This window comes from Chelonoidis abingdonii, chromosome 4, assembly GCF_003597395.2.
Source record: "Chelonoidis abingdonii isolate Lonesome George chromosome 4, CheloAbing_2.0, whole genome shotgun sequence".
NCBI lineage: Eukaryota > Metazoa > Chordata > Testudines > Testudinidae > Chelonoidis > Chelonoidis abingdonii.
In genome coordinates, this window is record NC_133772.1 from 45,462,834 (window position 1) to 45,474,205 (window position 11,372).

An 11,372-nucleotide genomic window follows, 5' to 3' on the forward strand; every position below is an offset into this window, starting at 1 on the left:
TCTATAATCTTCTATACAAATTTCCCTTCAACACTCTCTGTATTTTAAGATCAGGAATCTACTGGCCTTAAATCCATTTCCTCTTCTTAAATTTGAAGAGCAGCTCTTTTTGTGTTGTACAGTCACCACTAGGAGGAGCTCTTTGAGTGGTGAATGTTAACTGCTTAACCAGAGAATGCAGAAGTTCTGTTTTGAGTTATTGCACATGTCCATTCCACTGTAGGGGTGCGTGTGTGAGTGCCTTGCACAATTGTTGGAGAACCTTTTCCCTGAGTGATACCCATCAGGGTGGCTCAAGCACTCTCTGCCATCACTCGCCACTGCTTGCAGGTATAAAAGGACAGTGACGACTGTTGGAGCACTTCCAGTCTTGCTATTACATGTTGATTTTGCTCGCTCTTTGTATATAGTCTGTTGTTTAATTGGTATTTAGTTATAGTTCATGGTTAGTGTTAGTGTTGGGTTTCAGTTTTTTAGATTCTTTATGGACCAAATTTGATTCTCAGTAGCAGGCACTGCACTGGAGCCATGCCTCGTTCTCTGGGGTTCAAGTCCTGCCGATCGTGTGCTAGAGCTTTGCTGGTCAGTAGCCCACAGCCCCGCTGCCTAAAATGTTTGGGGGAGTCCCACATCAGTGACAAGTGTCACATTTGTAAAGAGTTTAAGCCCTACTCTAAAAAAAGAGAGAGCAGCAAGACTTAGACATCTCTTTATGGAGGCGGCACTTTGCCCTCCTTTGGAGCCGTTGGATTCAGAGCGTACTCCAGGCCCAGCGCCGTCAGTACAGAGTGCACCTCCTGAGACGTCTTCAGCACCATGTACTGTGTTTCTGATATCAAGGAAGAGAGACGCATCTTTCTGGGACTCAGTACCTCATTCAGCAAGGCCAGCTAGAGGCAAGGACTTTGTGAGGGACTCAAAGGGGAAGCATTTTCTAGAGTATTCCTCTGCCACAAAGGGGGGTTTGTCAACTCCAGAACCTATGCCAGGTCTGCTGAGACCGACCTCTGAATTTCTTATGCAGGCACAGCAGACTGAAGACCGATTCTGGTATTGATGATATCAAAGGTACGCTGCCACAGAGACTTGCTTAACCTTTTGGTACCGGCATCCCCAGCAGAGCAAGTGTGGTTTCAGCCACGACCGGCAATGGTAGTTCCTACAGCAGGTCAGCAAGAGCATGCAGTACTGATGCTGCTTCCAATACCTAAGGAGCTGGTACATTCCAGAGGCAAGCCACTTGCACTATCATGAGTACCACCTCTCTGGGTTCAGCTTACCCATCTTCTGTCTATGTGGGTTCTTCTCTGATGTTATTGTGTGAACTTAGTCATCTTGGTCAGATTTGGAAGTCAGGTCTTCTGTGTCCCAAAGCAGATGGGAGGGTCATTCTCCATCAGAACTTTGTGGTTTATGGATGTTCCAGCCTGAGAAGTCATGTTTGAATCCAATGGGAAAGGCAGAGGAGACCCTACTAGCGTTGCTAGGGAGACCGCAACCAATTTTACTGAGGCCATGCTGGTGCAATTAGTATGAGGTAAGCATGATCTTGCTTGGCCTTGAACAGGACATTGGATAGTAATGGTGTTAGAGGAAATGCGTACAGGACGGAGCTCGTCTGTGAACATGAACCTCTATCAAAGAATCTGGGCTGTGACCCCCTCAGAAGCAGAACGGATAGCACTTTCTATTGGTCTTTGTTGCAAACAGGTCCTGTTGTGGAGTTCTCCACAACTGGACGATGGACCTGGCCACGTCCAAACAGTGACCATTCATGGTGAGCAGAGGAGGACCTTGCAATGTGTTCTGCTTGCCTGGGAAGCAAGCAGTTTTGGGGTGAATGGAATTGGTTGTACAGAACTCCAAAAGCAGAATTACCTCCTGGTACAGCTAGAAGGAACTGTCTGTTCACATAGGACATACTTATTGTGTTGTCCGTTAACGCTAGCCAACTTTTTCCCCATAGTAGTGTGGACGGAAGGTCAAAAAGGCTAGATTGGTAGCATGTAGCTGTCTGATGTTTATATGAATTGCGAGGGCCACAACCCTTGAATTTGCAGGGTTCTGATGTGGCCCACTCAGGAATGAGGCATCCATGACCAGCTTGAGCATTGGTTGCGGAGAAAAGAAGGGAACTCCTGCACAAACATGCCAAAGGTCTGTCCATCAGTCCAGAGAGGATACCTATGGAACACTAATCATTCTGTCTAAACTACGTCGGCAGGGGACATACACCGACGCTAGCCATCCCTGAAGCCTTCTGAGGGCTGACATGTAGTATAGCATGCTGTACTATGCAGGTACATGCTTCCATGTGTCTCAGAAACTTCAGCCAAGTGTGTGCTACGGTATCTGGATGTGCCCTTAGATCCAAGACTATGTCTATGACCATTTGGAGACTTGACCGGGGCAGAAACACCCGGTCTTTTGTAGCATCCAAGCGTGCTCTGATAAACAATATTCTTCGCACAGGTTTTAGAACTGATTTGTTCATACTGAAAAACAGCCCTAGTGTTTTGAAGGTGGACTGAATGATGGTCATGCTGAACAGTGACTGAGACTTGGACTGGCCTCTCACCAGTCAGTGTCATTTCTGGTTTATTAACCTCAGCAAGGACAGTGGGTAAATTGAGAGCTTTGGTTTCTGAGCCTCCTTATACAGTTATCCATAAGGATAAAGAGTACCTCCTCTCTCATCCAAAATTCTTGCCAAAGGTAGTTTCCAGTTTCCACATTCACCAGGCAGTTTATTTGCCAACTTTGCCCCAAAAGCCTGCATGTGTACAGAGGAGCAAAAACATCATTTGTTGGATGTGAGGAGAGAATTAGCCTTCTAATTGGGCCGTCCCAGACCCTTTAGCGCCTCAGCACAGTTTTTTGTTATGATTTGCAGCCAGGGTGAAAGATCAACTGGTTTCCACTTAAGAAATCTAAGAAGAAATCCTCTCTTGCACTTGTTTGTGCTACCAGTTAGCTTATGTCACGCCGTCTCTTACTGGAGTATTGGTTCATTCAGCTAGAACACAAACAGCTTTCCTCACGCATGTACTCGGTCGAGACATTTATAGAGCAGCCACGTGGTCATCAGTTCATGCATTTGCTGCTCATTATGCCATTTCCCAACAGTCAAGGAATGATGCCAGTTTTGGATGGCTTGTTCCATCATAGCTGTTCACATAGAATCTGAATTGTCTCCACATTAATCCGCTTATGAGTCACCTGTAATGAAATGGACCTGTGTAAAATACTTTGAAGAACAACAGTTATATAAAGGTAGGTAACTGTTTTTTCTTTCTGACATGGCTGAGCCTGTTCTGACCTGGAGTGCAAAAACTTGAAGTTGCTTTTAAATCCTGGGTTTCTAAAGAACTCTTGCTTGTTATGGACCAATATATTTAAGTTTTCAAATGTAGATAGGCCTTCCTTTGGAATGAGACATTCTATTGGTTAGGAATGGATAACTGAAACAGAGGACAATTTCTTCATAACTGTACATTTCCTGAATAATTTTCTTGTCACTGTGAAGGGTCATTATAGACCAAATTAAAAGATGATTAACAAAATTCTTGTGTGTGTGCTAATTTAGAGGCTTTATCATGGAAAAATTAGCTTCTCTGCATTGCAAATAAAAATATCAGCATTTGCAAAATTGTAAAATCCCCTCTACCAGGCAGCACGAAACCCAACTTGCAGTGTTTTATTTTGTGATCTCCATTGGGGCCTGAAAATCTTAGGCATAAAGAACTTGACTAAAACATATAAGTTCTGAGATATTTCTTCATGTTGGGTTCTGACTGACTGATACTTGCTGGTTCCCAGTGTGCCCATCCTCTCTTTCTGCCTCCTTTAGATGATAAAGATTTCTGAAGTGAGAGGCTGGCTAGAAAAACCGAGATTTATTGTGTTGACTATGAGCTCTTCTCCTACCGCCATCTCAGTTGTTTGAACTTTTGGCTCCTAGTGTTTCCAGCTTCGTACGAAAAACTACTGAAAAGATTGGCACCCTTCATATGAGTCCTGATGTCAGAGTGAGGCAGGAAATGAAAGATGATGATGAGTCTCATGAAGTGACTGCTAGTATAGCCGCATACTCCCAGGAAGAAGATGAAAACAAGTAAGTTCAAGCTCACATAGTCGAATGTGCTATCTGCCAAAAGGACTGGGAACTCACGTCTTCCACAGTGATCCCATTCATTTCAATAGAATGGGGAATCACATGATTCTGTTGGAGATTTTTTTTCCAGCTGGCTGTATAGAGAGGCTCCAAGAATTCATCTGGTCTCTCCCTCCCCACCCCCTGCCTCCTTTCTCAATTTTTTACCTCAAAGCTTATTCAGGAGTCAAATTCTTCTAGCAAATGGATGTTAAGAGTTTACATTCATGGTGCTGGAATGGTTGAGGAAGGGAAAACTTATGTAGTTCCCTGCTTGGGTACCTAACCAGACTTGTTGATGCATGTGAATTTTAAAGCCTACATCCTATTTTTAATGAAAAGAGGAAGAAGCAGCTTTGTCACCCTCCCTCAACACTGGATTGTTTAAAGGAATAAGAAAACACTGTAGTGGCTTAGCGGTAAGAATAAAGAATGAGCGCTAAATTGTTATCAGGAGTTAAATTGGCAGATCATTGAAATATTTTAAGCAATGAGTTTGTATTAGCTTAATGTTAGTTTTGTTTCTTGACATTTGAGAGCCCTCATAGGTTGACAAGATGGAAAAAGTTATTTTTCTTCTGGTCCTTATGTCCAGCTGCTCATAATTACTGTAGTCTCATTTGTCTGTTTTGCATGAAAAGTAAGAGCTGCATTTCTCATAAAAGAATTAATGCTATTTCTCCCTCTGTTTTAAAAAGAGAGCATAATTTTGTCTTTATATTCCTTTCTAGTTTGGAACTACAGAGCCAGCCTCAAGAAGAGGACCGGCTAAGAGATCTCAAGATAGCAACGACAGAAGCTATGTAAGTAGAGAGCATAGAGCTATATTTTACTCTGGCAGAAATCTTTTATTGTAAATATCTGCAGTAAATGATGCTGTGCAAGTATATCCAGACATGGTGTGTGGTTATCTCAGGGGTGGGCAAACTTTTTGGCCCGAGGGCCACATTTGGGTGGGAAAATTGCAGGGCTATGAATGTTGGGCAGTGGCGGAGGGTAGAGGTACGGGAGATAGTGTGGGGTGAGGAAGGGGCTCAGGGCAAGGGGTTGGAATGCAAAAGAGGGCTCAGGCCAGGGGGTTGGGGTGCAGCAGGGGTTCAGGGTGTGGGCTCTGGCCTGGTGCTGCTTACCTTGAGCGGCTCCAGGGTGACAGCGGCACATAGCGGGGCTAAGGCAGGCTCCCTGCCTGCCCTGGCCTTGTGCCGCTCCCGGAAGTGGCCAGCATGTCCAACAGTGGCTCCTGGGGGTGGAGTGGGGCAAGTGGCTCTGCTGCGTGCTGCCCTCGCCTGCAGGTACCACCCCCAAAGCTCCCATTGTACGTGATTCCCTGTTCATGGCCAATGGGACTTGAAGGGGGTGGTGTCTGCAGGCGAGGGCAGCGCATGGAGCCCTCTGCCCTGCCTCCCCTAGAGGCTGCAGGGACATGGTGCTGGCTGCCTCCAGGAGTGGCACAGGCCAGGGCAGGCAGGGAGCCTGCCTTAGCCTCCTGCGCCACGGGGCTGGCAGTCCCATGGGACGGATTGAAAGCCCTGAGGGGCCAGATCCGGCCTGCGGGCCGTAGTTTGCCCTCCCCTGGGCTATCTGAAAGTCCTTAGTTGAATAGTGGCTTTTTTCCATTAAAAATATAACTTCATTGTGAGTTTTGCTGAGAAAAAAGAGGACTGTAGCATTAGAGGAGACTTGGATGGTTGCCTGCCAAGCTTGGTGAATCATTTGGAGGTGAGATCCCCAAAAGCCTGCTTGGGGAAATTATACAGTGACTTTCCTACTGTCCTTACTACTCAGGAAAGCAGCATTGGTATGACCAATATCTAGTACAGACATGGGCAAACTACAGCCCGTGGGCCACATTAGGCCTGCAGGACTGTCCTGCCCCAGCCCGTGAGCTCCCAGCTGTGGAGCCTAGTCCCTGCCCCTCCCCCGCAGAGCCTCTGCCACGTGTGCTGTGCTCTGGCCCACCGCTCCTGCTGGGCAGTGTGGGGAGCGCAACTGGCTCTGACCCAGATGGCACAGCTGCGAGCTCCTGCTGCTGGTAAGGTGTCGGAGAGTGGAGGGGGGGTTGGGTAAGGGAGCAGGGGGTCTTGGGGTCCAGTTGGGGGGAGGGGGCGGTTGGATGAGGTGGAGGTTCTGGGGATGGTCAGGGGATGGGGAACAGGAAGGGTTGAGAGTGGGTGTCCCGGAGGATGGGGATGTGGATAGGGCTTGGGAGGGCAGTCAGGGGCCATGGGGGGGGTGGAAGATAAAAGAAGAGGGTGGGATCAACAAAAAGCAGTTAGGGGCAGGGGGTCCTTGGAGGGGGTGGTCAGGGGATGAGCAGAGGGCAGTTGGATAGAGGTGGTAGTCCCAAGGGGGCTGTTGGGGTGTGGATAGTGGTCGAGGTGGTCAGGGGACAGGAAGCGGCGGGGTTGGATAGGTGTGGGAGTCCCAGGGGGCGTGGTTAGGGGTCGGGGCAGTCAGGGAGCAGGGGGTGTTGGATAGGGAGTGGGATCTCAGGGGGCAGTTGGGGCGGGGGTCCCGGAAGGAGGTGATCAGGGGACAAGGAGCGAGCGGGGTTGGATAGGTTAGGGGTTCTGAGGCGGGCGGTTAGAGGGTGGGAAGTGGCCCTTCATGCAGTTGCGCAACCCCAGTGTGGCCCTTGGGCCAAAATGTGTGGCCACCGCTGATCTAGGAATATACTAATGGTTGAGTTGTCCATTTGATATGTATAATAGATCAGCTCTGGCATCTCTTGGCTATTTACTAAACAAGTGCAACACACTTCCACTTTGTTTTACAGAAACAAACTGCAAGATCCACTGGTTTTGTTAGAACCACGATGCTTGAGAGAAGTTTTGCAGGAGTGGTTTTTGTATCTGGAAGAAACATTTGGTTTCAAAGAACCTTCCTTTTCAGATGACTGCTTATCCATTAAGGAAGATAAGAATGTGCTTGCTGAAGAACTGAGTGAGGTTTTAGAAGAAAATATTGAACCAGATAAACACAGTGAAGATCATGTAGGTAAAGGACAGACAGATGCCTTGGAAGGAAATACTGGACAGGATCAAACTAGCGAAGCTCATTTTGGCAGAGAAGTATGTGAAAACGATGCCAGTTCAAAGGGAGCCTCAGACCATGTTTTTCAAGTGTATCCTCCATATCTCATAGCACGCGATATTCAAAAGGACCTAGTAGAGTTGACAACATTATGTTTTGAATTAAATGTGTTTCCTTGCAAGAATGGGAATGCGAAAGAAAATGCTGAACAGGATTTACAGCTAACAGTGTCATGGGTCTTGGCTTGTCAGTTCATAAAGGACTATTTCTTTCTCCTGGATTTAAAAAGACTGAAGCGATGTATTACAATCAATTACGCTAGCAGTACCAGTGTTTGGGAAACTTACATTGAAGGACTGAAAGGTAATGACTGTGGTGGCTTTTTGTTTTCACTTTTAAACCAATTGAAGCTAAGTTTTAGGTTTTTGTTCTGGAAAAAATCCAGCCTGAGGGGACATTCCTTTCTGAATCAGCTCTGAAACAAGTGCTCTTTAGTTTTTTAATAAACAAAACTAAGTTAATAAGAACCAGTGGCTTCTAGGGGAAAATGCTTCTTGTTCAGTTACTACACTGACATTATTTCTAAACAAGTTAATATGTAGTACAACTTCAGCTAGCTGAATACTGTAGTGATATGAATCAAATGTGTTGAAACAGAATATGCAAATTTCAAAGAGAACTTGAAAAAATGTGGTGCTGTTGAACTCAAATAATTTCAGTCATTTAATTTATAAAACTAAAATTAGGAAAAGAGTTTCAGCATCTTCAGTGGCAAAGTAGGCACAAGTATGCTCAAATATTTCAGCTTGTTTCCAAAGCTTGGACAACAGCACATTTATGAAGATCAGCAGTGAATTGGAAAAGAATTCCCCCATATTGGCATGCAGTTGATCACCTCAGGCATCCTTTTCTTCTGCCGAAGTCCCTTCTGCCCTTTCTCATACCTTTGCAATCCCAGTGAATGAGGCTTCCTGGATGTAACTCAGAACAGAATTTGGTCTGCTATATGCAACTTCCACAACTGAAGCAAAACCTTTATAGACAGGTCTTCAAGGCAACCAGTTGATAGAACCCTGATTCAGCATAGAAAGTTAAGCACATGCTTAAGTTCTTTGCTGGATGGAGGACTATGTTTGGGGAAGCAGAAATCTGTTCCATGTTGGCTTAAGCAAAGTTTAGAGTAGAAAAGTATTTATTGCATCCTTGCATTGATTTGAGTGGGACTATTTGTATGCATGCAGTTAAGTGTTTGAGGCTTCACAGGATCAGGTTAAAACATTTACAATATTTTGTGTTTCAGAACTGACTCACGCTAGTCCAGTGACTTTGGCAATGGAAAATGGAGATATGTTGAAAATATTAAAACTGTTAAATGACTTGGGGCCCTGGGATAGTCCTCTGTTGTTGGCACATGCTCAAAGGTCTGTAGTGCATAGCTTTTTTTTTTCATGTTGGTTAATATGACAAATTACAGACTGTCAATTCACTTTCTGTTTGCCTTGCTCTGGATTTGTATTTCCACTAGCCTCTTGAATCTTTTGTGAGACTTTTTTGCAATGATAGTTCTAGTGTTAGCAGTGTTCAAGCAGAGGAACTTTGAAACATGCTGGTAAATAAATTAGAATCTTGAAATAGAGTTGTATTTTCTTATCACAGTGGCAATCTTGCTGTGATTTGGCATTAAAGATGTCTTTTTGTTTGTACAGGCTCTATGAAAAGTTTGGGGAAACAGCTGTAAGGCCCTTGATCAAGTTCTACCCATCAATCTTGCCCTCTGACATCATGCAGCTTTGTAGACATCACCCTGCCCACTTTTTAGCATATTTAGATAGCCTTGTTAAATCAAAGCCAGAAGATGAAAGGTAAGGGGGCTGCATGTGTGCTGTGTGCTTTTTTTTCTTGTTGGGAAATGGTTACATAAGGAAAAGACGACATAATCCAGCTGTGTGGTTTTTTTTTAATGTACTGCTACTTTGCCTGCGCATTAAAACTAGAGTGGAACCTAACATTAAATAACCTTTTGTTTTGCCAGTTAATTTCTGTGCACCAGTCTCTTCCCATGTCGCCTCATTACAAAGCAGATGCCATTTTATCAAGATTTTTGTAACAACTCTTTAATGACTTAGTGTTTTATTAGACTGTAATGTATCAAATTAACTCAAATATGGCTGTATTCTGTAATATTTCTGAAGATTAAAGGAAACATAACTTGTCTAGAAATCATCTTTCCAGTGCACTGATCATGAATATTTTTAAATAATATATACAAAGTTTATCACAATTCCATATTTGGTCAATTTAAAACCCATGGATTTTCCCACTCTTTTTTAGGTCATTCCTGCTTCAATCTCTTCTTAATCCTGAAGCATTGCGACTGGATTGGCTTTGTCTGGCAGTTTCTCATGATGCACCACAAAGAACAAATACAGTGGATTCTGAAGGAAACCCTAGGTAAGGTAATAAATCATGTATATTTAATTGCACTGCGCAAACCAGACGTAGTAGTCCAGACTTGCTATGTGTTCCATGGTGGAGCTGGCTACCTCTGAGTAATTTCACTTCCTTATAGGGTGAAATTCACCCCACTGGAGAGAATCCTCATAAAGCTTCAATTAAGCAAGGTCTGTAAGTGAGGCATAGTCTCGCCTTAGCCCTTCTGCGGTAGGTTGAATTTCACTCTAGAGCGTGTTACCTCATGTACCTGAAGATGTTTAACAGCAGCAACCAAAGAATTAAACAACTTTCCTATCTTCATAATCCAGGCAGGAATGATCTCTTTAATGACTGTAAATACGTCTCTCTCTTAAGAAGCTGCCACTTTGTTTTTAAGAATCATTTTCAGAGTGTTTCTGGGGAACGCATTTTTTAAAATGTGTGAAATTCCCCTACTGGCTCAGTTGGAGTATAAAAATGCCCTTTTTCGAGCGAGCTGTGCGCGTACCTCCTAACGGTGATGCTGGTACACAAAAAGGCCACTAACTTTTTTCTGTTAGTCTGTAATCACAGGGAAAATCTCATTTTAAGTGAGTCTGTCAAGAAGATAGCTGGACACACTGCTCTTTGAATTAATATTGTCAAAAGTTCATGTGAAAGATGAAACAATCCCATTCATCTATTTGGCCTCCTGATAAAAAAATAGTTTTTTAAAGTCATGAGACTGTTAACATTTAATTTGTGAATTAAACTGTCTTCCCAGACCACGTTCGCATTTGTTTACCTGGGGCTATAGCCAACTGATATTGCTTCTGATTAAACTCCCAGCTGATTTTGTAACAAAAGAGAAGATGGCTGACATCTGCAAGTCATATGGGTAAGTTGGAAACGTTATAGTTTACTGAAAAATTATGGTTATTCTTGAAACTGGCTTAGTTGGTATCTTGGCCCACTGAATATACATATGAAAGCCAATATGTTTCCTGCCAGTTTACTGTCAACTAAATTTATTTAAATGTAGTATTTTGTGGCTGGCTTTATTTGAAAGTGCCATCATGTATAGGTTATAAATAGCCAATGTAAAATGTACCTCTGTAGTATTACCTTGCTTTGTAGCTAAGAAGCAACAAAGTTATGTTGTAGCAGGTACTACTCCATTACCTGGTAAGCTCTGTTTACTCCCAACAAATGTTATTGACCTAAAATGTGACCAAGGAAGTAACCCCAAAGCAAGTCACAAGGGTTGAACCTTCATAATTACGCTAATGCCTCTCCCATATTTAACCTGCTTTAGCAGAGAGAAATTTACCCACCAGAGTTCATGGACCTCTTGTATGCATAAAGATATTCCCTCTGTTCCTAATTACCTCCACTACCTTATTTCCCTAATGACTTCCCTTCTTTTCCTTATGCAGCTCTTACCTATGATGGTTGTTTTCCGCTTAACCCTTTCCCACTATCATACACAAAAAAACCCTCACTGCAATATGGGACCTGGATGTTTATCATTGAGCACTTATGACCTTTGTGAGGGTGGTGTTTGACAAAAGGCCGGCTCTAGTTCATTTAACAAACTGACACTTCTGGGGACTTACTGCATGGCCTATTTTTTGCCACATTGAAATTGCCAGGTTATTCCTAGTATTTGGGGTTATTTGCTCTTACTGATGAGTTTGCTAAATCAGCATTTCATTACCAATGACTTTCATTTAAAGCAACTATGTATTTGATTATGGAAATCGTCAGTCTCTCT

At 43.8% G+C, this 11,372-nt stretch overlaps 1 protein-coding gene across 2 annotated transcripts in view; it reads left to right on the forward strand.

Moving 5' to 3' along the window:
• The window catches only part of HPS5 (HPS5 biogenesis of lysosomal organelles complex 2 subunit 2), a 53,494-nt gene that overhangs the window by 26,797 nt on the left and 15,325 nt on the right, over positions 1-11,372 (forward strand). The window contains exons 14-20 of one of the 2 annotated variants that reach the window (XM_075065113.1): positions 3,962-4,114; positions 4,885-4,956; positions 6,930-7,549; positions 8,487-8,607; positions 8,893-9,048; positions 9,518-9,637; positions 10,383-10,496. In XM_075065113.1, the coding sequence (XP_074921214.1) occupies positions 3,962-4,114; positions 4,885-4,956; positions 6,930-7,549; positions 8,487-8,607; positions 8,893-9,048; positions 9,518-9,637; positions 10,383-10,496 (1,356 nt within the window). Of the gene's footprint in view, positions 1-3,961; positions 4,115-4,884; positions 4,957-6,929; positions 7,550-8,486; positions 8,608-8,892; positions 9,049-9,517; positions 9,638-10,382; positions 10,497-11,372 lie in introns of those variants that run through there. The other variant, XM_032765525.2, reaches the window with a different exon arrangement.